Source organism: Megascapheus bottae, chromosome 27, assembly GCF_031878675.1.
Source record: "Megascapheus bottae isolate mThoBot1 chromosome 27, mThoBot2.hap1, whole genome shotgun sequence".
Lineage (NCBI taxonomy): Eukaryota > Metazoa > Chordata > Mammalia > Rodentia > Geomyidae > Megascapheus > Megascapheus bottae.
In genome coordinates, this window is record NC_143535.1 from 17242751 (window position 1) to 17270368 (window position 27618).

A 27618-nucleotide genomic window follows, 5' to 3' on the forward strand; every position below is an offset into this window, starting at 1 on the left:
GTATTTTCTACTTCTCTTTCAGACATAGGATTTTAATACAAGCTATAGGCAGAGAAATACCAAGTTATCATTGCACCCCTCTCCCAGGCTGACTGTAGGTCCACAGCCCCCATTGCCATCTTGAAAAGCAAGAAATACTTTTTTTTAAAACATATTTGTAGTACCTTAGTTCATCTGTTGCAAACTGAAGGAACTATCACTAAAGTGTTCAACAGAAGCACTGTACCTTGCAGAAAGATGTTCCTTGAGGGTCGACAGTTTAGATTCAGCCTCTGTCTAACTGTACCATGGGAGATTATTTGGACCAAAGCCCAATGTGGGCCACAGTATTTGAATAGGTCACAGAACAAATCCCAGTCATGTGATTCTTCTCCAACATGGGTATGGGATGGTGTCGAGTGGCTGGGCTCTGTCTTCCCTGTCCTTTTTCTCCCCACATGACCCAGACTCCAGTGAAGGCTCCAGAGATGGAACACCAGAGCTGGAGAAGATTGGATTTTCAGCCATTCTTTTCATAACCACTCTGATTGCCATTGATGTGTTAGTTCACATCCCCTAAGTCAGGAGATGTTTTCTTCCCTGATCAAAGTCATCATCAAAATGAAAGGAACATTTTTCTTCTAACTAGAATCAAAAGCAAACATACAGTTGTCTTTCTGATCCTATCTAAAACTTCAAAATTCTTCAAGAAGCCTATACGACAAAAATATCTCCTTCAGACTGTCCATGAGCTAGAAGGACAGATGATTTTTATCTATTCCATATCAATATTATATATGATCTCCAGTAATCATATTCAAGATTTCTAGTGAGCTCCTCTGGTTTCCATATGCAGTTTCACACGAAAGCACCACATGCTCTAACGTGGCAGGGCTCTGAGTCCTGTCGGATCATGGATTGTGGGTCATGGTACCAGTAGTCGTAGCCAGTTCTTGTTCTACTCCCAGACCCTCCAAATGCTGACTGATGTATAATGCTTCTGTCACCTACGTACCTGAAGACTTCCTCCTGTTGAAAAATCCACTGCTACATTTTCGTGTCGTCAGTCTCATCGACTTCTGATAAGATGAAATTGGGGTTATCATAGCCTCTCTTCATTCTAGCTCTAGCATCTTTCTCATTATAAAGGCACATAGCACAGTGAGGCGTCTCCACTTCTACTGTCTTGCTGAAGTTATGGAAGTCGACTCGGTATTTCCCTTCCTTGGTCTTAGAGACGATAGGAACAAAACGATAGCCCCACAGCACTTCCTCTGGGACATAAGATGTGCGGACTTGGCAAGTTGCACTGGTTGCTTCCACCGTACCATCTAAAAATACCACTAATTCGAAGTCCTGCTGGGAAAGAGTTTCTGCTGCCATGTGGAAGAATGGGCTGCTGTGGTCAATGACGTGGTAGATTGTCAGTGGGGAGATGAAGAACAAATTTTCATTGCCTGCATCGACGACAAAGTTAACGTTGGTCTGGTCCAAAATAATGGTCTCTCCTTCCGGAGTAACTGTGGTTTTCAGGAGCTTTCCATATATGTGGCTGCCAATAAGAAGGCTCTTCCTAAGATTGGCCACTCGGATTAAAAGGCAGAGTTTGCCACCCCGCTTACTGATCACAGCATGTTTGCTGAATGTAATGGTCTTGGCACGTTTTTTGGGTCTGGAGATCTTGGCTAAGATGGCACCACACATGAATGAATTGATGATAACGCCAAGAATGGACTGGAAAATGAGCAGAAAGATGGCAGTGGCACATTGTTCTGTGACACACCTGAATCCATACCCGATGGTCACTTGAGTTTCCAGAGAAAACAGAAAGGCTGAGGTCATACCGTTAATGTTCTCCACACAAGGAGTGTGATTGTCAGCTGGATGGAACTCGGGGAGATCTTTGTGGACGTAGGCTACCACGTACCACAGGAGACCAAAGAGAAACCAACTTCCCAAGAAAGCCGTGATGAACACTGTCATTTTGTATCTCCATTTGAGCTCCAGCACTGTGGTCCAGATGTCCACAAAGAATATGAACCTAGACTGTGCATCCACATTGCCAAATTCTATGTTACACCTTCCATCTTTGGAAACGAGTCGTGTTCTTTGCCGAGAACGCCCAAAACAGTGAGCGACAAACCACTTGCGGAGATGTTTGAACATCGTGATCTGCAAACACAGCGGACGAAAAGAAAATAAGAGTTTTGTCTAGCAGTAGTGAGCTAGGAAACAGACAGAGCTACCTATGTTTGAATAGACCATCCAGAATGTAGGCATGCTAATGGATGCCACCATGCTATCCTCAGTAGAAACTTGCCACTGGCTGATCATATTCCCTAAATGCGAAAATTATGACAGAGATGTGAGTTGAAGGAAACTAAAAAATAATATAGCCAAGAATTTCCTGATTTCTATCATCAAAGGGAACCTGAAAAAAATGTTTGTGATAGCCAGTTATGACCTGTTCTTTATTTTATATTATACTTAAATCTCCTGCCCTTAAAATTTTTAGTCTTCCACTTAGCAGTGATTATGAAATCATAAGTTGAAGTACTATTTACATTTTTGTGACATGTAAGAATAAGTAAGTTCTGAGTACAGTGGTGTGGTGTGTGCTTGTAACCCCAGCTACTTCAGAGCTGAGATGAGAGAGTTACAGGTGGAAGGCAGCTCCAGGAAAAAGGCAGTGAGACTCTGTCTCAAGTACAATCTAGGAATGGTCATACATGTCTGTAATCCTAGCTCCTCAGGAAAAGAGGTAGAAGGATCTTGGTCTGAGGTCAGCCGGGGGCAAAAATGTGGGAAGTGATCTCTAAAACATAACCTAAATTAAAAAAGGACCAGAGGACATAACTCAAATGGTAGAGTGCTTAGCTAGCAAGTAAGTTCAAAATTCATACAACTCTTTCTCTCTCTCTCTCTTTCTCTCTCTCTCTCTCTATATATATATATATATATTTATATTTATATATATAATATATCTGTAATTTAAAAAAGGAACATTCTGTTAAGCACTGGTGGCTCATGCCTGTAATCCTAGCTATGCAAGAGGCTGAGATCTGAGGATCTCATCAGTAGCAGGAAGGCAAGTGAGATTCTTATCTCTGATTAACTTCCCAGAAAAAACTGGAAAGGGTGCTGTGGCTCAAATGGTAGAGTGCCACCTTGAGCAAAAAAATCCGTGGGACAGTGCTCAGGCCCTAAGTTCAAGTTCAAGGACACACACACACACACACGTGCGTGAAGAAAGAGAAAAAGAAAGGAAGGGAAGGAGAGAGAGAGGGATGAATATTCATCAATATATCAACATACTACCTAAAATGTCTGGTGTCCTGCTACTGATACTCATATATCATGAGAAATTCTGACTCAATTCAGCACCGTCATTTGTCGAATAAAGGAAGCAAGCCTCAGAAATTTTACATGACTTATCCAAAGTCATGGAGCAAACGAACAACAAGAGAGCTAAAACATAAAGCTCCCTGTCTCCACCCCAACAGGACGCCTACCACAGCACCCTTAATGGTCAACTTCCCCACTCTAAAGAGAGATTTTCCTAAAATACTTTAAGACAAGCACAATATTGGTGAAAATCCATTTTGTACCAGGCACTGGTGATTCACATCTCATATCTCAACTACTCAGAAAGCTTGAATCTGCAAGTTCCAAGAAAGCCTAAGCAGTAAAGCCAGTGGACTCAATCTCCAAAATAACCAACAAAATGTCAGACTGGAGATAGGGCTCCCATAGTCAAACACCAGCCTAGAAAGCAATTCAAGTGAGAACAGGAAGCTCTGTTCAAGTGCCTAAGTATTTGTTTCCCCAGTATTGGTACCAAAAAAAAAGTGTTGTTTTTTTTTTCCACTTCAGTAGTATTTAGAACAAGGCTCCGGCTTTCTCTGTGGACATGCAAGCCTGTTTCTAGACTTTTCTTTTCATTATGTGCTAAGATGTCAGTCTATGTAGAACTACTCAGTGAAGGAATTCAGATCTTCAAAACACAATCTGAAGTTGAGTGCTGTTGTCTATAATTCTAGCTAGACAGGAGGCTAAGTTCAAGGATCATGGTTCAAAGCCAGCTGGGGGAAGGAAACTCTATGAGACTCTTTATCTCCAAACAACCTGTAAAATCCAGAAGTAATACTAGGAGTTTGCCTTAGTGGTAGAGTGCTTGCCTAGAATGCATGAAGGCCCAGGTTTCATTCCTCAGTACCACATACATAGAAAAAGCCAGAAGTGGTACCGTGGCTCAAGTAGTAGAGCTCTAGCTTGAGAAAGCCCAGAGACAGTGCTTGGGCCCTGAATTCAAGCCCCAACACTGGCAAAAAAAAAAATCTAGAAGCAGAGCTATGGCTCAAGTACTAGAGTACTAGCCTTGAAAACTTAAAAAAAAAAAAAAGGGACAGCACCCAGGCCCTGAGTTCAACCTAGTATTAGCATACACACACACACACACACACACACACACACACACACACACACACACACACACACACACAATCTATTCAATGGTTTCTTTTGTGACTTCTGTTTTACAGAAAAATAGTAAAGGGAATTTCCCCATAAACAGCCAATACCGGTGAAACCCAGGAGTCCTACAAACACCAGACCACATCTTCTCCTATGCCAAAGAAATTCAAAGGTGTGTCCATTATGGTTAGCAATATCTTTGTGGTATTTTTTTCTTCCAATGCAAATAGATTTTTGAAATAGATTTCAAAATCCCCCTCTTTAAAAAAAAAAAAAGGTATTTGGTCATAAAAACCGGGAAGCGAAACCCACTAAAGTGATAGCTTGTAAACCCAAAGTGATATTCCAGTGTTCCAGCATCTCCTTCCTAGCTTTGACACAGGTGAAAACACAGAAAGCCAGTGCTCTGCAGAAGTAGTAGAGAGAAAAATCACAGATGTGGTGATTAGAAAAATGGGAGGGATTAGGACTGAAGACATGATGGAGACACAGGCTTGTTTTGCACACCCTCAGAGGGCCCTGCCCCGCTCTCAGTAACCTCAAGTCACCAGAGGGGATGAGGGGATGGCCCCAGGTGTGATGCAAAGAGAGAGATGCAGGTTCCTTCCCCCGAGGTCTCCTCTGAACATCCTGGCCTATACCAACTGGGGACTCATGCCCTCTCTAAGGTATGTAGATGGTCAAACTACTTATATAGCTTTCCACTGAAGCCACACACTGGGGCTCACGCCTGGAATCCTAGCTACTCAGGAGGCTGAGATCTGAGGATCTCGGTTCAAAGCCAGACTGGCCACTAAAGAACAAGACTCTTATTTCCAATTAATCACTAGAAATGGGAAGTGGGCCTGTGGCTCAAGGGGTAGGATGGTAGCCTGGAACTGAAGAGCTCAGGGACAACACCCAGGGCCAAGAGTTCAAGCCCCATGACCCACAAAAAATAAACAACAACAAAAGAAACAAAAAAAAAATCTTTCCATTGGAAACCATGAGCGAACGAACCTTCTCTTTGTCAGATGATTTCTAATACTCTAGTTTCTAAGCTTTTCTTCCCTGCCATCCTTCTCCTTCAGCCCTCTGGAATTTCCTGATCTCTCTCTTGGAGAAGTCTGGGTTTCTATGACAGCCTTCATAAAATAAAAAAGTAAGAGAGTAAAGCAAAAGCAATTTATCACCATTGATGCTTTCCCAGATGGTCTGAACTTACCAATGTCCTAGACACACTCTCGCTGGAAGCATCCATGGCTGGAACAAGCAAGGATGTGGCAGCATTAGGAGCTGGGTCAAAGCCTGACGGCATCATTTAGGCCCAGCCAGATTTATCACAGGCTTCAACCAGTGGACTGATGCTAACTAACTTGAATTAGCTTGCCAAACACTAATTCAGCGGTGCAGTTGTGTGGTTTTAAACCAAAGCAAGAGGTTGTTCTCAGACCCTGTTCTGAGCTGGGTATATATATATATATTTTTTTTTCCCCAAATCTCACATGGCTTGAATACCGTCATGCTAAGACATGACAAAGCACCAGCTAAAGTCCCTGGGAGCTGAGCTAGATTGCCCTCTTCTCCTTTGCCACGCTCTCTTGCTCTCTCGCTGTTCCAAAGTCATGCCAAATGACTTGGCCAGAAATAAACTAGTTATCACCAATCTCCCTGCCATTTCTCTAACACACATCGAGATAATGAATTTTCCAAGAGTTCACAATTGTACAGGTGGATGGAGAGACGTAGAGAGATGTAGTTGTTAAATCACACCAGGAAGAAACCAAATAACCAGGTTAATCTCTTTCTACAACAAATGGTCATTGTTCTGTAAGAAACTAAGACGGTAAAGAGAACCTTTATTGTTGGATTTATTCTGGGAAAACTGGCCTTTACTGAAGTTGTGTTTTACATGTACTGAATTAACCAATAATCTATTTGCTCTAAAAGTGAAAAAAATCCACTGAGAGTAAGCAAAGATACAGGACAAATTCATCCACCAACCAAACCCATCATTCACATGGCAGATACATCATTACACATACCCTACTTTGCTTAGACAATGGCACTTAATCTGACCACAGACAGAGCCAGTGTGTACTTTCTTGGTGATTAGAGATCGTTCCTGGTGTCTGGGTTATGTAACATGCCCAGTTGTTTGTGTGTATTGTGTGTGTGTGTGTGTGTGTGTGTGTGTGTGTGTGTGTGTTTAGGTTCCTTTCTATTGAAATCAGTAAATCTTAATAGCAAGCAAAGGGCTGCATATTAGCTAATATTTGCCAAGAAATCCTTGGTGGTCTGGCAGCACAAGTAGATTGCATTATTGCCACTTTTTCTTTATTGCCCAAGCATTTTCATTCTGTAAATAGCTTCTGCTCAGAAAACAGACTTCTTGGATACTTCCCACACATGGAAGCACACATGTGTTTCTTCTGTCCAGATTTCAAAGAGAAATTTCCTGTTCTCAAAAGACAGACCATCAAGGGATGAGTAAACAAAACATACCAGCAGTTACACTGGGTGGTTTGTTCAACACCAAAAGGACTACATTTCTACAAAATCCCTTCTGGCTGCCGATCCAGCCAAGTGGGTGCAGCTGAGATATGTTCATTCATTTATCTGTCATCATTCAGTCATGATGTGTTGATACAAGCTAGTGTCTGAACCAGCCATTCTACTAGACCCCACATAACCAATCACCTGACATTCACAGCCTATCCCATGATACCACACAGCCAATTCCATGATGCCACAAAGTCAGTTCTGTGATGTATCACAGCCAATCCTGTGGACACGATTCTTGTCACCAATCCACTTTCTGGCAAGTTATGGATAGCAGATGAGTCTATAAACAGCCAAACACAGAGTGATGGCATCATAGGAACAGTGGGAGTGATGCCCTATTTTTTAGGGGCACAATAGTGACATGGAGGCCAAGGCCTGGAGATGTGCTAGAGTTACACAGACTTGCTGAATGAGGAAAACTAACCTAATGAATACATATATAAATGCCAGGAGGTTTCCTATTGCTTTGCTCAGCAGCTGATGGCTGTACCTCCAGTGGAGATATTTTGAAGGGGTATTCCTCTGTGGCCATCCTATATTTAAATATATGTGGCTTCGGCAGAAAGGGGACAAGGAAGCCAAGTACATAAGGCTGAAGGAAGTTCCAGGACAACAAATTTAAAAGCATTAGAGGACCTTGGTGTGACTGTGAGCCAGAAAGACAAGCAGAGCCCAGACAGCCATCTTCTATTCACTACATTTCAATTGCAGACCTGCAGGAGAATATGGCTTTGTTCAGAACACCCAACTAACCCCTAGTGTTAACTACTACTGAAGTCTTTTCTGTTTAAAGATCATTAAACACACACACACACACACACACACACACACACACACACACACACACACACTATTTCCTTGAAAACAAACATATTTTCCTTCTGAATCTCTAGTCTTTCTGAAAATACACTCTTCATTTGCATGTAACACCCTCTTCATTTGCAGTTAGGTGACCTTTGGTCAAACTCACTGCTAAAATTTGAAGAACCTCAGTACAAAGGCTGTGTTTTGTAGGTACCCACCCATGATGCTAGCTATATAAATTTTTTTCTTCTTGTACCCATTCTGGGGCTTAAACTCAATGCCTTGCTTGGCTTTTTCAGTCAAGTCTGACACTCTACTACTGGAGCTATGTCTTTCCTTCTGGATTTTTGCTAACTTTTTGAAGACTTTTTTGCCCAAATCATAATCCTCACATCTTAGCCTCCTGAGTAGCTAGATTTTAGGTGTGAAGCAATGGTGCCGTGTGTTTTGGGGTTCCTCACACCATTTACCACCTCATCTTCCTCCCATCCCAATCTCAGATGCTCGACAGACACTCTATCAGTTATTTACATCACCTCTGAGTTAGAAGTATGAAGGCTCCTTATATCACTATAGAAGTGAAAAATACCTTTACCACAATCTATCTACCTTTTAGCTAAACCTTTTGCAGATCCTGCACAAGTTTAGTTACCTACACAAGTTTAGTTACATTTTCTGAGAGACAAACATTTATGTAACAGGTAGGATATGGAAGCTTGATGGTGGATGACATGATTTTTCTCTAGTTCCTTGGAAAGAACAGTGAAATTCATGTTTTGGTCATTATTTATTGCTCTGTCATGGACCAGGAATTGATTGAATTAAAATTTCTAGAGAATCTTCCACAACCAGGCATTCCATAAGACTTTGGGTCCTGTTTCAATCAACATAATGGAACATATACTCTATTTATTGAACATCTACTAAGTACCGAATACTAGGCATGTAGCATTTTTGACTTTCCAGTTCCTTCCAGAGAGCCAGCCTTGAAAAAAAAAGCCAAGAAAGAACAAAAGGCCCAGAGTTCAAGCCCCTCATATCAACACCAAAAAAAAAATCAACCAAGTTTCTGAGATATAATTCAGGGATTATAATACAGCATATTTCCTGACTTGAAGGGCTGAAGGCAGGGTATCAAAGAGGCTGGGCATCAAGCTTGTTTTGTTCAACACAACTTTGCTAAGGAGCTAAAACAAATGCATCCAACTGCAACTTCAGAGCACTTCCTGTTTTCTACGAAAACCATATCTGACTGTGGAACGACCAACGCCCAGCCAGATTTGCAAACCTTCAGTTCCCCTGAAACACCAAGTTACCTAGCTCCCTGAAGGGGCTCTACCATATCCAAAGCTACAGTCGTAGACACCTCCCTCTGGTTTGAGAATGCCAGGAATGTTCTCTCGTGTCTTTGGTATTATCAGACAGCTCACTTAGCATCCTCCTGAGCTCCTTTTTGAGGTAGAACTTGGCAAGACTGGTGGAAACAATCTTTCCTGGGCTCATGGGCATACACAAGGGCATCCAAGTCCGCAGGCTTCTTCTGGAAGCACTGAAGAATGAGATGGGAAAGGAGAGCATGTAGCCCATAATCTTGAGGCCAAGTGCAATTGTCTCTAGGTGTGAAGGCAGTGCAGGCCTGCCCAGGCACCTTCTCCAACCAGAGAAGGGAGCTTGGAAACAAAGATCCGAAACCATGAGTCCCCATGGCTTTGGTGTCATAGCCACACGGTGTTCGGTGGGTATGTCAGAGCCAGCCAGTCACAGAGGCATTTTCTGACTAATCCAGGGCATTCTGCCAGAGAGGATGCTGGAAAGGTAAGACACCAGGGAGAACAAAGTCCCTAGAATGAGGAACAACCACAGGCAAGTTTAGTGTAGCAGACAGGCTCCATCTTAGGTGAGCACAGCTATGGATCTGACCTGGAGCTCTACTACTAGGACATGGCCAAGTGACCTTTTAGGAACCTCAGCTTCCTCATCTGCGAAATGGCTCTAGGAATGTTCTTCAGAAGTCACAGACTGGACAATACTGGTGGACATCTCTGATCCTAGCCACTAGGGAAGCTGAGATCTTAGAAATGTGATCCAAAGCCAGGGAAGTTCACGAGGTGAGATGCTCGTCTCCACTTAACCAACAAAAAGGCCAGAAGTGGGACTGTGGTGGCTCCCGTGTCAGAAAGGGCTAGTGTAGAGCAATAAAGCTAAGAGATCGTGTTTAGGCCCCGAGTTCAAGTGCTAGAACAGTCACCAAAAAGTCATGGTATGATTTACATGCAGTGACACATACGATGTTCCCTGAACACAGCCATCAAATAATGAACAATGGCCATTGTTGTGAATTGATTCCCAAAGGAAGTGAGGTGGATTAGGGTCACTAACTTGAGTCTACCACACAGAGGTGAATGGCAGGACAGGGGACCACAGTCAAAGAAGGACCTGCATCCAAGAGAGGAGAACAAAGATGGCCATGTATCATGTGTATGAAGCATGAGGGCTACAGAGCCTACTTCCTAGCATGGGTCAGAAAGACCTGGAAATGGCAAACATGTTTTCCTCAGGGACTTGTTTATAATTGGAACAGAAGCCTTCTCATGGAGAGATGGGGCTGTGATAGGGAGAGAATTATCCTTGGGATGGCTGAACCAAGGTATGGCACCCAGGCAAGATACTGTCTTTCTCTTCTGTAGCCATTAGCTAGAGTATGGCCTGAAACATATGCCCTCTGAAGAAAAGGCGGCCTCAGGCCTGTAGGAAATGATATGGTATGCTCATAGCATAGTCTCACTCTTCTATTGAAGGCAAAAAAACCCTATCAGACAAGATACTCTGATCATGGTGGATGAGGCTAAAAACAAGGCCTGTCAGTAATCTCATCTGAACATAGACGCAAACATAACCACAAGTCCAAACCACAAAACAGCCAAATAGGCCCCTCTCGTGGCTAGAATGAGAGGTTGACATTTCTTTACTGAAAATTGGTAGCATGCCACTCATCTCTCTTAGACAACAGCAATAAGATTAATTAACATAATCACAGAACTGCCTCTACTTCCTCCCAGAGCAAAATATTATATCCTTAAACTTTCCCTGTGTCTCCTAAAACCAGCCCCAAACCTTACTACCTGATCTCTTCCAGAAATCTCCTCCAGAAGAACTGGTACGGGAGCTAGCAAAGTTGGAATAGGGGAAAGTTGTCCTTAAGATTGTGACTTTAGGGTGACAGGTACACATGTGTTGTGGGGTTATAAAACAATGCTTTCACCAGACACCAGTGACTCATGCCTGTAATCATGACCACTCTGAAGGCTGAGGTCTGAGAATAACAATTCAAAGCCAGCCTGGACAACGAAGTGCACGGGACTCTATTTCTAATAAACCATCAAAAAACCAGACATGGAGATGTGGTTCAAGTGGTAGAGTGCTAGCCCTCAGCAAACACAAAAATCTAAAGAAGAGGGGCCAGGATTATGGCCAAGTGGTAGAGTGATTACCTAGCATGCATGAAACCCTGGGTTGGATTCCTCGGCACCACATACCCCAAAAAGCCAGAAGTGGTGTTGTGGCTCAAGTGGTGGAGCGCTGGCCTTGAGAAAGCTCAAGAACAGTGCTCAGGCCCTGAGTTGAAGCCCCAGGACTGACAAAAAAAAATTTTTTTAACCTAAAAAAGAGTACTTTGGGCCCTGAGTTCAAGCCCTAGTAGCTGCATGAGCGCGCGCACACACACACACACACACACACACACACACACACACACACACACACAAATTAATGTTTTGGAGGCTGGCAATTGCTTCTCATAGTTGTTTCCTAAGGTCTTGGAAATGCTAGCATGTAACAGCCATGCAAAGAAGGACCCAGCAGGAGTACTTTGTCTCTGCCTTGTTCAGAGGTCAGACTGTGAGTCAGCCAAGGATCACAGTCCTCTTAAACTGTGTCACACACAACTAGAACAGTATAAATCACAACATCTGGATTCTTGGAGGAGACAAGAGGATCTCACTGAACTGGCTTCGAACTATAACCGTTCTAATGCTCACCTCTTGAGTAGCTGGGATTACAGGTATGCATTGCACAGGGTATTAAAGAGAGTAGAGCAGCCCTGGGGACAATGAGATTGGTGACCAGAGAAAGAGGGAATCCTAGAGACAAGAGAAACTCACATGCTTCATGCTATATGGCTTCTCTTTCAGATTTCTTTTTTTAAGGGCTCTCCACTTAACTCTGGAATATAACATTTATGCTTTGCTCTTCATGTCCAAAATAGATGAAGAGAAAACCAGTTTCATGTCGAATGGGTGGTAAGTAAGGCTGCAGGTGGAGTTTTCTATGTAGCAACGCCAGGAAAGCCACGCGTCATACTGTATCAGCAGTGCCCCCTGCAGCTCAGTCCAAACAATGCACTTTTCTACTGTGTTGTGCAATTATTGTTTTTACATGTATTAAATTATCTTATTGAAACCTCATAATAATTCCAAAAGCCTGAGAACTAAGGAAGGTTGAGCAACTTGAATTAGCTCACAAAGCAGAAAAGGAAAAGATTAGAAAAATCTGACTTGCCTGACTGATGAGTCTTTACTTTTAAGCCCTATGGCACACTCCAAAGAGCGGATAAACAGTGTTGAAGGGAAGGCAAACATTTATTCAGCACGGCTTCTAGGCATCAGGAACAGTGGCTTCTCACACATTTCCATGCTATGTGTAAGAGGATAAGAGCTACTGAGAGTCTGAACATGTTAAGGGCACTGAATTAGAAAGGATAGGAATACTTGAATAATGGGAAGCTAACAGGGTCCCAAGAATCAAGAGGAGCATGTGGAAAGACACCAGAGGAGGAGAGGAGCAGGGCGTGTGGCTGGGGTACTGCATCGGGAAGGCCTAGAGCCTTGGACTCAGTCATATACACTGGAAAAGGCCACCAGCCCAGGTACCACTAGTCTCATGATGTTAGGCAATAAAATGGAGTTAACTGGGGATGTGGTTGAAAACTTTATAAAATCAAGTATTTCCCCTCCATCATGTACAAATTGTCCTGGCTCAGGAACTAGAACAAGAAAAGCATCTTCTAGTTGAGATGCCCAGAGGCCTCTGTAAGATGGAGTTTCTGCATCATCTATGACCAGGATTTGATGTGCTGGCAGTGGCTAGTGTGAATTCCAGGACCCCCACCCCAGCTCAATGGGTAAAGAGAAGCTTTCATGATGGTGAGATGAGTCCTGACCACTTCTAGCAGAGGACAAAACCTAGGCCTTAGCATCCGTGCCCAGGTCACTTCCATGAAACAGCTAGTAATACAGAGACACAAGACTCAGATTGGAGTTCCAGCCTTACCTCATTCCAGCTGTGGAAGCTGAGCGAGTCTCCACCCTGCGAGCCTGCCTCACCTGCTGCTTCCTCTGCTAGGAGTATTTAATACTCCCATCTCCATCACCCTTCCTCGTCTGAACTTGGCCTGTGCTCGGTGAGGGGATTACCTGACTACTTCTGTCTCCATGTAGGTCAGAGCGTCTCCTTTTACAATATTTGATTTTATTCTACTTTTGTATTTGTAAGTTTCACTTATATAGTTACCTTTGTTCTGCCTAGGGACAACGGCCTCAACTGTCTCTTCTTCTGAGATGTGCCCAGTGCCTGCCTACCCCAAGGCCAGGCATGAACAGAGGTTCAATAAGTGTTTGTCAATGAGGTAAATACATACAGGCATGTACAAATAATTCTCTGGCTTGATTTTCAAAGGGGGCCATGTAGGAGGCATCTTTCTGGGTTTCCAACGACCTTCTGCTCCCAATGTCTTCTTTTTTTTAGAAGACTCTAGGAAAATCAGGCCACTTGTCTCTGAAGAGAAACCATGATCTTTGAAGCTGCCTGTGTGAATAAACTTCAAGACCAATAAGAACCACTGGATTTGAGATCCCAGTTGCTGGGTTTGGTATGTGCCATGCAGTCTTACCAAGACACAGGATGGTATGTGTGTATATATTCGGGGGTGGGGGAAGGAGTAGCTTGGAACATGCTAGTAAACCACAACTGTCTGGAGAGACAGGATAGGGCCCTCCAGAACCCTAATAACATATTTTCCATCACATTGGATCAGAGAGACAGGGCCCATCCCCCACCCCCCACCAGAGCAAGAAGAATGGCAGTCAGCACAAGTTCTCAGACTGCTATCTTGGTCTCTACCCAGACCTTTCTGGTCATTGTCGTAACTGATAAATTCTAATTTCCAGTGAATTTAGGATTGAACATTAAATTCACATCATGATCCAAAGGCTTTTCTAGCCGGGTGGTCTTTTAATTCTCATTACTACTGAGAAGAACATGATTATGCTGAAAATATCATTGTACATGTCTGGATATATAAGCTTACGTGAAAACCAATGATCTCAAAGGCATGTGACCAGAAACTGTGTGGAGGATGTCCTGTTACACGGACAGACAGACAGACAGACAGACACACGCGCACACACACACACACACACACACACACACACACACACACACATACAATAGGATACTCGATTCAGAGAGCAATTCTATAGTGGATTACCGTATAAAGCATATTTTTTGCAAAGCAAATAATCATGCTCTCACTTGTTTATCTTGTGACTCTGTGTGGCGGTAGAGGTGGTTTTGATGGAAAGTGGACAGACGCATTTATAATAACCCTATTCTTAAATTTCACATATTGAGCCATCTACCTCAAATGGCACTGTAATTTAATGAAAGAATTGAAATGTTTATAAAAAGTTGTATTTATTACGTGTGTAGAGATCCTGTTATTAGTCCAACCCTTCTAGTTTTCTGTGGTTTGGTTTGGTATTACCTCAACTCAGCCCTTTCCAGACCAGAAACGAATGAATTCCATGTGGACAAGAAGCCTGAACATACTTCGTGTCTGTCTGAAACAAGAACGCTCTCTTGCTTTAAGGGATATGTATAGAATTCCCCAGCCTTGACAATTTATAAAAATGGGGAATGGTTTACTAATGCCTAAGTTAGACACCTAGAAATGAGTACCCAGGCCGCTGTATCCACAGGCTCTAAGGTTGGCTGAGCTCAGCTTGGCAGACAGGCAAAACGGAAATGGTGGAATACCCGCCCATTCTGGTTTTGGATGGAGATTTCTGAGGCCTTCTCATCCCACATGCTAGCTGACACACCTCATCATTGACCTTTTGGGCCAGTTGTAACAAGTAGGTTTGTTGGAGAAAGGGACTCTGAAAGTTGGTCACTTATGAATGCTAACACTGGGTGCTCCTATATATCATTTTCTCATTTTCTCCTCTGTAAAATGGAGACATTCATATATATATAACATATATATATATAACATATATATATATATATATTCACAGTTGGTTGGTTGTTAGGGCTTGAACTCAGGACCTCACACTCTCCCTTCACTTTTTCTGCTAAGGCTCTCACTCTATATCTCTACTTTGGGCTTTTTGCTTAGCTAATTGGAGAGCACAGTCTCTCAGATTTTTCTGTCCAAGTTGGCTTTGAACCTTCAGATCTAAGCCACGTGAGTAGCTAGGATTACAGATATGGGTGTCACCAGCACCCAGCTTAGATGTATCTTATAGATGGACAGAAAGGGCAAAGGTTACATTGTGATCTAGGAGGCACTTGAGCTGCTAACGCTTTCAGTAATAAATACTCCAGCTTGATCTTCCCCTCTACATTGCAACCATATGTGGCTGCGTGCAGAATGGAAAACTCCCATCGTGCATCATCCATATTGCTTCCTGTCTCCAATGTGGAGGCTGTGCTAACTTCATGCCTTCATAGCACAGCAGACTGGCTGAGAGCTAGCCTTCTTCCAGATCCTATTTTCATACCTTCGGAGCCGACAAAGGTCAATGATTACCAGTGTTGGCTTGAATTCTGCCGGGCCATCAGGGTGACATTAATGGGGCGGCACATCACCCACCCTCCCACGTCCAGGTGCTTTCTGGGAAAGCCCTGAGGCCCTTAAGGAAGCAGAGCCAATGGCCCTGGTGGCTTTTGTTCCATGACACAGAGCCGTCCTCTGGCACACACTGGATTCCTCTCTTCAATGGTCTTCTTGTGGGGAGTCTGCATGTACCTCTATTTGTCACTGTGCAGAGACCATCTAGGAAGGGACACTGTCAGCCAGACTTCCCATATCCTGAGGCTACTCCGGGAAGACACTTGCTAGACTTTCAGCCTGATCTTCTGTCTGTCTCTAGAACAAGGAGGACACATGGGAGGGGGCCATACAGAGCCATGCCAGGCCCAGCAAGCGCAGCCATCACCTCCAGAAAGACCAGTGGAGCCTATAGCAGGCAGGCCTCTGACGCATGTTCAACCATGCCTTTCCTCTCTTCTCCTCATCCAGCCCTGTGTAAACTGACCTGGAAAAGGTGAAATAACATTCCTCTCTATTTCTCCTTCTTTGCCCTTCTGTCTTAATTCATCTAAATTGAGAGAAGCTCTGCAGACTTAAAAATGCTCCTGTACCTCTCTGAGCTTCAGTTTTTCACAATAAGCCAATGATTTTAGGGACTCTGTTGTTTGGGGGATTGAATGGAATGTGTGCCTGTCCACACAAAAGCTGGTTTTAGATGTTAATAGTAGCATCATTATTCATGATAGTTCAGAAAAAGGAAACAAACCATCTGACCATCCACAAGAATAAGCAAGAAATAAGATGTGGTGTAACTATCTGATAGAATATTATTTAGCCCTAAAGAGAATAAAGTTTTGATACGAGATTCTACATAGATGAAACGTGAAAGCATGATGCTAAATGAAAGAGGCCAGAGGGTGTACATTTCTTTTTCCATGAGATGTTTAGGGCAGCCAACTCTATAGAGAAAGATAAGAGTGTTACATAGATAGCTGTCCAGGGGTTGAGAGGAAAGGTGAACCAGGAATGACAGTTAATGAGTGCCAACATTTTTTTAGGGATGGTGAGAATATTCTGACTGATTTTGGTGATGGTTCTATGATTCTGTGAATGCACACGTGCACACACACACTGAAATACACTTCTAATTGGGAATATTTAGGAACTATGTCTCAATAAAGCCAATGTAGACAAAATTATGTCCTTGTCATATGATAGGGTCTCAATAAATACACTCTGCCACTTTCATCTGTCAACCTGTTGCAGGCTCTCATGTGAACTGCGCATCTCCCTTTCCTACCAAGTGGCTATGTGATCCTGAAGGCATCAAGAATAAAATCACTTTTCTCTGCTAAGAGCCCCGGTGCTCAACATGGAGTTTGAGCCAGCACCTGCAGCATCTCCTCTCTCAGGGCCTGGCTTTGTCTTCCAGGGCTGAAAGAGTGGAGGTCCAGACACGCACAGGCAACTGAGCCCTGAGCCCATCCCAGCCTTACCAGCATCTGAGCCCCTCCCTCCACCCCATCCCCCGCACCTGGCCCCTCCCATCATCCCCTGGGCCTGGTCCCTCTCACTATCTCCTGGTCCCAGGTGAGATAGGACTGAGAGTCTTTTCCTGGATGTGATCTGAGCCTGGGCTCCAGGGGTCACCCCTTCTGACTACCTTGGCAGCCAGGCCTTGTGTTCCCACCAGAAGACCAGGCCAGGGAGCCCCCTAGCTCTGAGTACCGGCAGGTGGAAAGACTCCTCCTAGCTCTGACACATTCAGTTCTCCATCTCTAGGCCTCCCTTGCAAGCATCATGCTATGCCCTGCCTCAACCATAACTCATGCTCTCCCTGGAGCTCACATTCACTTTTTTCCTCACTCTAATTTTCCTTATTCTGGGGGCTTCTTGCTCTAAAGTCTTGTATTTCTGGAGCCAGCCTCCTTACCGAAGGCTCCATAGTACATCACAGGTGAGCCAGAATCCACAGACAACTCGAAACTCCTCCATGCCCCATCTGCACCTCATCCGGTTTCCTCCCTCATCCCTTCCCAAGCCCCACCCCCCCCACACACGTGAGAAGAATGAAGATTCCCCAAGCATGGCTGGGAGAAAAACTGTTATGGAGATAAATATATACAGTCTCAAGGGAGGGACAGAAAACCAGTCACACCCTTCCAGAAGATTGCCCTGTTCTGTAAAACCAGTGTGAGAATGTCCCTTACAAGCTTCCTCAGCAGGCTGAGATCAGAGAATTGAGGTTGAAGTCAGCCTGGGCAGAGAAGTCCACGAGATTCATCCCTCATTTACCAGCATAATGCCAAAAGTAGAGGCATGGCTCCAGCGGTAGAAGGCCAGCCTTGATAGAAAAAGGCAAGTGAGAGCTCAAAGCCCTGAGTTCAAAACTCTACACACACACACACACACACACACACACACACACACACACACACACACACCAAATCACCCTCTCTGTATTTTCAGTGGTCCACCAAAACAAAACACTTCAGCTGATTTCATACAGATCACAATGCCAATTGGATAGCACACCACCAGATCACACTGCTATCACACTGTTTCATAACTCTGTGATGCGTTTGGAGGAAGAAAACTCAAGTAAAGCCCTGTCAAATCATGAGCCCTGAGTGCTTTGGAAAGAAATGAAGGCATTCCACCTACAGAGCACGTGCGCCAACCCAAGATCTCTGGCCTGAACCTTCTGTCTGAGTCTGACTTGAATTCCAGCTCTGCTATTTGCTGGTACGTGACCAGCCACCACCCAGGGGGGTTTGCAGAGCTAATTTCCCCCAATGTAATCGATTAGAGCTGGAAGACAGAAGAAGAAAGCAAGAAATCACTAAGAAACCTAGGAGCAATAAAGACCCTGGAGCTCATTGCAAGTTTTGTCTCCTCTTCACCCTCTTTTCCTTCTTACCATTTTCCTCCTTTCCATCCATCCTTCATCTTCCCTCTTTTTCCCTTCTTTCCATCCATCCCTCATCTTTCCTGTCTTCCCCTTCTTTCCTCCTTCTTTCCCTCCCTCACTCTCTCCTTCCTTCTCTCCTTTCTTTCTTTCTTCCTTTCTCCCTGGGACAAGGACGCAGCTGTGACCAGCCTGTTGACTGTAAACATCACTACTAGAAGGGCTGGCAAAGCTAAGATGAGGATTCAACAGGTGCTTGGAAGACAGGGATGGGCTCAAGATGGTGATACCCTTCGTATGAACTGGACTACTCTTAACCAGATATATTACTGTAGTCTACGCTGCCACAATCACCTTCTCCATAAACTCCTCAATATATAACCTGAAATAGTGCCTATGAGTGAGAAGCGGAGTGGGAGGTAGTTCCAGTCTTGACTTGGCTCCTTTCCATCTCCTCCCAATCTCACCTGTGGCTTTGTGTATTGATCTGATGATGCCTGAGTTTCATTAATGTCTTTCCTGGAAGCAGTAGAACTCTACAGATAGTTGCGTCTTGATAGGCTGCCACTCTACCAGTCTGGCTTTTTTTCTCAGACATTCCTGGTTGGGTTGCCTTAACTACATCATCTTCAGATCTCAGCGTCTTGACTGACTAGGATTATGGGCACGAGCCACCAGGGCCCAGCTTCTGGCACTGTTTGTCACCACTCGCATGCTTGAGGCCTCAGCAGTCTCCTCAGTCAGGAGAGGATGGACAGAGAAGGCTACTGGAGAGGGAAAAGCGCTTCTCCAACTTGCAGCTGAAGTTACATTTTACTTGCTTACCCAATGAATGACCAAGCAAATATCCAGGGCCTGTTTGAAAGCCATTGGTGGTGGATTCAATAAGTGTTGGTGACACCCAAAAGACCAGGAGTCCGGGCTAGTCCATAAGAATTGGATGCACCTGTAGACATTTTTCCTTCATCTTTTTAAGCATGCAATGGGACATGCATCTCATGTGTTTTGAATTCAATTGTATGCCTGAAATCATACATAAGAAATGAATATGGTGTCTGGGCCGGAAGTGTGGCCTAGTGGTAGAGGGCTTGCCTAGCATGTAAAAAGCTCTGGGTTCGATTCCTTGGTACCACATACACAGAAAAATCTGGAAGTGGTGCTGTGGCTCAAGTGATAAAATGCTATCCTTGAAAAGGCCCCAGGACAGTGCTCAGACCCTGAGTGCAAGCCCCAGGACTGGCAAAAAATAAAATAAAATAAAATCAAGAAGAAGCTTTGGGATGAGGAGGCAGACAGAGAACATGGGCAAGTTAGAGTAGTTGGCAATAAGGAGAAATGAATAAATACAGTCATTATAGTTGGTGTACACACATACGTGAAAATGGAACCTAGTAACTTGAAGAGATGGAGGAGAATGACAAAAGGGTGACATTGATCAAGATGCATTGTGCTTATAAAGTGATTTAATGAATTGAAATCCCTGTGTGTAACTACTTAAAGCCGCTTTAAAAAAAAGAAAGAAAAGGAAAGAAGAAAGAACAGAAGGAAAGGAAGAAGAAAGGAAGAAAGCAAGAAAGAAGAAAGCAAGCAAGCACTATGAACAAGCAAAAGCACCCAGAGAGACCACACTCCACCCTAGCGAAAAAGGAATGCAACACAACAGTAAGCCCTTAAATGGAAGATGTGGAAGAATGTCAAATGACAAAACCACATTTAGCCATACTTTATTGACACATCACCTCTGTTCAAATGGCCTGTTCTCTCTGGCTTCAGTTAGAATGAGTACATTGATGGATGAATGAGGAAATGAACACAAGGTATGTTCCTTTAAGAATGATTTGAAGATGAAAGGGACAATGTATATTAAAGTGAAAGGAACACAATGTGTGTTGCAGACACTCATTCTTTTGAATCTAGTTAAGCCTAAGAGGAAGATGTTCCTCTAACCTATGGAAGAATCAACCAGAATTAGTAATTGTGGAACTTATAGTGTGCACTAGGCATGACTTATAGGTAAACTCAATAGCAACTACTACTTCATGTCCTAGACAACATAGACTTTTTGCAATAACTATTAGTTATTCCCATTGTGGAAATGAAGAAACCAAAGAGCAGAAAAACTAAACAATGGAACCAAATTCATGGCATCGGAAGGTTATCTATGCTGCCAATCTACAAGAGAAGCAACAACCACCTGTTTTGGCCTCAGTGACTGACACTTCCCAGAATTCACGAGTTAAATGGAAAAACAAACAGCTTTTTTTTTAAATGTAGCAGTCATGGGGCTGGGAGTTTGGCCTAGTGGTAGAGTGCTTGCCTAGCATGCACGAAAACCTGGGTTCGGTTCCTCGGTACCACATACATAGAAAAAAGACAGAAATGGTGCTGAGGCTCAAGTGGTAGAGCTCTCTAACCTTGAGAAAGTCCAAGGACAGTGCTCAGGCCCTGAGCTCAAGCCCGTGACTGTCAAAAAAAAAACTGAAAAAAAAATGTAGCAGTCACTTGAAGGATGAGATGATTTAGGAAACTCAGGAATATTGTAGTATTCCACTGGTGACATATGTCTCAACCTTAGGTTTTCATTATTGTATGAACTTCATTAAAATGTATCCCTCCCTAGGTAACTTTCTGTGGCATAAACTCAAAGATTGGCAAGGTATGTGCTCTGCAAGAATTACTTAGTATCCACATGACTGAAGGTATACCCCAAGGTATACCCTGGTACTGTCCCCAAGCTCTTCTTTCTCAAGGCTACAACTCTATCATTTGGCCCACAGTGCCACTTCTGGCTTTTTCTGTGATTAACTGACGATAGGAGTCTCACAGACTTTCCTGCCCCAGCTGGCTTTGAACTCTGATCCTCAGATCTCAGCCTCCTGCGTACCTAGGATTACAGGTGTGAACCACCAGTACCTAGCTTCCAGTGAAAACTCTCATCAATGCTGCCAGTGTAAAAGAGAAGCAACAAAAATCTGTTTGGCCCAAGTGCCTAACAGTTCCTAGGTTTCATACTGCAAATGGATTCATAAATTAATATAAAAACAGGTATTTTTTAATGTACCAGTCATTTGAAGGATGAGATGACTTAGGAAATTCAGGAAATCCCTTTATCATTACTAAAGCAGGGATTCCAATAGGTTCTATCCGAAGAAAAGTTGCTGAATAGACTAATTGAAAATCAGTCTTCTACCACTGTACATGCAGGCCTTTGTGACCCACAGCAGCTTGACCAAGGGACTAAGGATATGAGAGCCCAGAAGCAAGGTGAGTCCAAGGGCCAAACAAAATACAAGGAGAACAGAAACAAGCAGATGCTAAGAAAAGTAAAAACCAGAATAGCTTTTAAACCCAGGTATGACTGAGAATGAAGAAAGTCCAGTAGTCACCAGAAAAGCTAGCTTTCCATTGGCCACTATGGAAACTCAGCTCACCATAGCCTCTTCCAGGGGATGGCTAGAATACAAGGAAAGGCAAAAACCTACCCTGTGTCCTGGAAAGGATCTTACAGTCATACAGTACCACTTGAGTCATACCTCCATTTCTGGCTTTTTTTTTGCTGGTTAATTGGACAGAATTGTGTCATAGACTTTGTTGCCCTAGCTGGCTTTGAATAGCAGTCCTCAAATTTCAGCCTCCCGAGTAACTAGGACTACAAGCATGAGCCACCAGCACCAGGCTGAATTTTGATTTTTTTTTTTTTTTTGCCAGATCTGGGCTTGAGATCAGGGCCTGAGCACTGTTCTTGGACTTTCTCAAGGCTAGAGCACCACTTCTAGCTTTAAAAAAAAAAAAATACGTATGTGGTACTAAGGAATCGAACCCCGGTCTTCGTGCATCCTAGGCAAGTACTCTACCACTAGGCCAAACTCCCGGCCCAGTTTTGATCTTTTTGAAGGCTAGAAATATGATCCCCTGTGGTGACATTGGACAATGGCAGGGCCTGATCTCACCGAAGCAGGACATCTAGCTCAAGGAGTATCAATCTATACTCTGTATTGCACTGTACTGCTAAACCAGACTGCTCAGTAGGGGTATTGACTGCGTTTTCCATTGATAGACTGGATTGGAAAACCTACTCAGTGATCATCCAATGTGCTTTATCAGTTTTCTGATGTGCCATGTGGCATGTAGTACCTACCATCACACCTATTCTCCCAATGTGACTGAAAGTTCTGCAGAGCTAAGATTGTTTATACTTTATGCACGAGTCACTGAAGTACAGTCTTTGAAGGAGTCTACCATGATCCTATGACTGGGCCTGTGCCTTATCTCTGAGCCCATTCAAGCTCTCTGTGCTCCATGCATAATTCATCAAAGGTCCAATCCTCTGGAAACATCAGAATTTCTCTGGTGCCTGAATTGGGTTGGCTCTGTCTCCAACCACGAGACTGCGATCACTCTAATCTCTCTGAACATCTCATCATTGGACTCCATTTCCACAGGGCTACATTTCCTGGGGACTTTTCCTGGGAGATGCTAACCACGGTTTATTTGTGGTTGCCAAGTTCTATAGGGCTCTTCAAGGACAAATAGCAGATCTGGAGAGAGCCAGAAAGCTCCCAAGAATTTCATCAAGAGCAATGAACCATGAGCTTTCCCTTAGGGGGAGTCACCTGAGAGCACGTTGGTTGTTCTAATTCAGCAAAGACCATATTAATCTGCTAATTTCAACCGTGTTTGTTGCATATTTAAATGGTCTCCCTGGGAATACAGTGGCAAGGCACCCTAATATATCCTGGTAAGTACAATTCCTGAGTCCAAGCCAAAAAAACATGGGTGTTTATGCAATTAAAAGAGAGGGGGAAGTTGGAAAATTCTAACTAAATGGAAAGTTCTTGTGTGTATTTCAGAGTATTCAAAACAGGATCTCAAAAGTATAGACAAGGTCCCATGAATCTAACTGGGATGCAAAATTTACAAGACTCCTCAATGTGGGACAGATGCATGCTGGGATTGTTTATGTTGCATCCTGGGAAACTGAATCCAAAAAACAGCAATGGGGGTTATTTTGTTTATTCATTTATTTATTTTTGAGTAAGGGAATCATTGATCTAAAGTGTTGTTAAAAGAAGTCAGACTGCCATTTTTAGGTTTGTTGTTGTTGTTGATTGTTTTTTATTTGTACAAAGGACAAACTAGACATAAAGGTTAAAGTTAATATTTCAGAAAAATTTTGACAGGATGATGTTATAGTGGTTTTGTCTTTGGCAGCTAGAGTCCTTACAAGAGTTTTTAAACAGAATACACATGAAGCAGAACATCTTTGCGTCCTTGACCATTTTGAAGTTGCCTGTTATCCACCATGAATAAAGCAGACAAGAGGTAACTTCAAATGATTTCTAGCTGAGATTTAAGCTAATAATTTACTCAATGGTGCCTTGAGCAAGTGATACAGTGCATCTTCTGGCACATTCTTCCACTTAGCCTTTGCAAAAGCTAAGCTGGCATTACTGTAGGGCCCTATCAGGGCTTTAAGGATTGGTTCAGCTCTAGAGAGCAAGACACAGGATTGTCCCACCATAGTAAGTCAAGAATGGAACTCAGAAGCACTGATTTTTTTTGTTTTCCAGACACAGAGACCTGTGGGACCTCACTGCATAGTTCCAAGGTTGTTTACTGGGGTCAATCAGTCGCAGTGCTAAATGCCAAGCTCTGTCACCTACCACTGTGTCATTTGGTCTAGCACTTCTCAAACAGGGAAATCAGAAGGACTGTCATGTGTCCCACAGGGTTGCTGTCTTTGGTTCCTGAGGTCAGGAAGAGCCTGAGACATACGCTTCCAGCGGCCTCAGCCCCAGTCCCACCCTGGAACAGGCATCAGAAGCATCACCATCCTCCATGAGACCAGGGAGGGAAGAGTGGCCACACTGGCTCAGGTTCTCTTTACCTCCCTGCAAACAGAGACTGAGATGTGTGGCTTCTCAAGAGTAATGATCCCGAGAAAAGATTCAGCCCAGGGGTTGCCTCAGCTCAGCCTGGGGTGCATTTGGGCAATCAGTGAAGGTATAATAAAAGCCTCTTACTGGGGTTGGAGGTGTGGCTGGGGTAGTAGAGTGCCAGCCAATGAGTGAAAACATCATATACAGAGTTTGAGTCTTCATCTCAGACAAAACAAAACAAAGCAAACACAGACTCTTAGTCCTCACACGGTTTCAATCTGACTTTGCCACTTGATGTCTGACTTGCATCCTCCAGGATGCCACATGCTGGTGTTTAGCAGAGATTCACAAATGAGATGACTCTAGATTCAAAGCAATTCCTCATTTAAGACCTGGATATCTGGCGGGGGTTGGCAGAAGGAAAACACACAAACTGTGATTTCTTACTGGGCTCAAATCTATCTTTTCCCCAGATTTATGTGCGAAGAGAAAGTGTGGGAAATGTGTTTCTTGTCCAACACACACTATACTTACACTTCCAAGGCCCACTGGCTCTTCTCTCCAAGTCTGAGTCCCTGAGATAGAGGTGGCAGTGTTGTATTAAGTGTAAAGTAAACACCCTCTGCCATTTGAAGTATGCTCGCTGTGTGGACTCTGGGGACATGGCCACATCTCAGGCTCTCCATCATCATCAGCTGTCTCCTTCTGAGCCAACCAGACACTAGGTTGTTGATTACTAGGCACTTTAGTAATCTCTTACCTGGTGTCCCTTGCAATGCCCTGACCCCACCTTGTACTCCACAGATGAGGCAATTTTCTACAATGTGACTAAGATGTTATCACATCTCCTTACTGCCTTCCAGATACTTCCAGCTTCCTCAGTGTCATCATTTGCTCTCTGTGACTTCTGTTGACTCATGGCCCCCCACCCCACCTCCCTGCAGCCATAATACCTTGGGGTTGGTTACATGTGCTTCCTTATATATGCTATGCCTTCTTTCATGCCTTTATTTGTTCTGGAATGTTCTTTTTCTTGTGCCCATTTAGCCACCATCATGCCTATCCAGAGCATTTAAGAGCATGCTTCATGTATCCTCCTATCATGTATCCTCCTATCAGCGACGAGTATTCAGTGCTTCTACCATAAGTAAATTGTCAGATAGTAGACCCAAAGCACTATGATATTTCTCCCATTCACATCCACTCTGGATTGTAAATCTCCCCAGCAAAGCACAGTTTCTAATTTATATCTAGTTGTCCTCACACTTCACATCACACATGGTCAGTTTACTTATTGTAAACTTGTCCAGAAGTAAAGGAAGAAAAAAAATATGATACACGAAGAGAACCAAGATAATCATCATCAATACATCGTTCATTGCAGCACAAAGAAGAGTTCAGTCTGAGTCAAAAATAGGTTCAAACTGAGAAGACAGCTAAGTAATTTCGGAGAGAGTGTCATGAGAAAGCATTAGTAAGCTTTCACTCTTTGAAGCCACAGGGCATAAAGAAAAGGGGGAAAAAAAGCAAAACATGTGAGTCACAACTGAATCATTGGAAAACCACTGAGCTGTAAAAAGGTCCAGGGTAGATCTGTAACCCAACCCAGAAAAATACCTTGCAAAGGAATGGGGGGTTTTGAATCTGCTTTAGGGTGCAAGTTATGCTTCACTTGTCATTATAAGCACTTTATATTAATTTTTAAAGTCAGAACAGATGAAAAACAAACCAGCAACAGCATCAAAGATTCAAGACCCTTTCATGGACAACTCATAAGACTGTGCTTTTTGCAAGTTCAGTCTTGTACTTAAACAGACTTGGTCACTTCCCATGCAGAAGGAAATCCATCTTCATGACTTGAATAGCAAAGAAGAAAAAATCTTTGGCATAGCTCATACTTTCCCAGATAACCCTACCCACTTGCCCTTTTCAAAGCTGACATTGACCCAGTGAGTATACATTTACACAAAACAATGATGAGGAAGATGGCACAAACTGTGCTGTGGCTGCAGAAAACCAAGACTTCTAACATCAGGGGTCTGATGAGCCGTTTCTACTATAGCTTCTACCCACCTTCATTAAAGTTCATTTGCTCTTGATGCTCAAAGAAAGTGTCTGGAAGACCCCATTCTCCCTGTATATTCCAATTGCCAAAAGTCAACACTCTTTGGAACAACTATGTACATACTCTATAAGAAACCAGTATTTTGGACAAGGAGCCCCTTGGCCTGCCAGAACATAAATAAACAGCTTATCTCAGCAATATTTGGAGAAGTCTGCAATCTCTTTAGGAAGCTCCAAATGCCATAAGATTCCATAAAGTGTCAGAAAATGTGCAAAGGTTAGTGGGGTGGAGATAAGCCAAAAAAAAAAACAAAAAAGAAAGAAGGAAAGAAAGAAAGAAAAGAAGGAAGGGAGGGAGGAAGGAAGGGAGGGAGGAAGGAAGGAAGGAAGGAAGGAAGGAAGGAAAAAAAGAAAAGAAGGAAGGAAAGGAAGGGAGGGAGGAAGGAAAGAAGGAAGGAAGAAGGAAGGAAAGAAAGGACGAATGAACGAACAAAAGAAAGTCTTACTAACTTGCCTTCCCCAAGTAGGCCTTTGCCACAAGGGGCCTCAATAGCATCTTTGTGGGAAGGCCCAAGCGGGGTCTTGAAAACCCTCACACGCAGCTGCTCTACACACATTTCTGACCCAAGAAAGCTTCAATGCGTCTGAAATGCCTACCAGCCCCAGGGCTGTGAAATGGCCCCGCAGGTGTAACCCTGCCTAGTAATCTACCTATAACCACCGGATGATGAACCATCCCAGGAGTGATTTTAAAACCACATTTTCCCCCCCTGGGGGAGTGGTTGGACAAGTCTGCCTAGATTTGCAGTGGGAAGAAAGAGGACTAAGTTTCTATGAAAATTAATTCTACTCAATCTTTTTTTTTTTTCCTGCAAAGGGACAATGAGACATTTCTCCTCTTACCTCCTGGATTGCCTGTGTAAATGAAGAGACAAAACCTCATTTGCTTGGTCTTCAAGAATGCAGCCAAATCCTCGATGAGAGCAAATCCTTGTACTTTTAATCTAATAGTTTGGGTGTCTAAGGTGAAGGTACTCGAGGTGGGAGCAGCGAGGGGAGACCCTGTTAGTTTTTATGAGTCTGTGGGTCAGCTCAGA

At 43.5% G+C, this 27618-nt stretch overlaps 1 protein-coding gene across 2 annotated transcripts; it reads right to left on the minus strand.

Moving 5' to 3' along the window:
- On the minus strand, nucleotides 1-27618 carry Kcnj1 (potassium inwardly rectifying channel subfamily J member 1). 2 transcript variants are annotated; one of them, XM_090319829.1, is made up of 2 exons: nucleotides 27425-27618; nucleotides 1-2151 (listed from the first exon to the last, which is right to left on the minus strand). In XM_090319829.1, the coding sequence occupies exon 2, from the start codon at nucleotides 2143-2145 to the stop codon at nucleotides 1027-1029; it is 1119 nt and encodes a 372-aa protein (XP_090175955.1). In that variant the 5' UTR covers nucleotides 2146-2151; nucleotides 27425-27618; the 3' UTR covers nucleotides 1-1026. The 2 variants fall into 2 exon arrangements, with proteins under 2 accessions (XP_090175955.1, XP_090175954.1); XM_090319828.1 differs by lacking the exon at nucleotides 27425-27618 and adding an exon at nucleotides 5657-5858.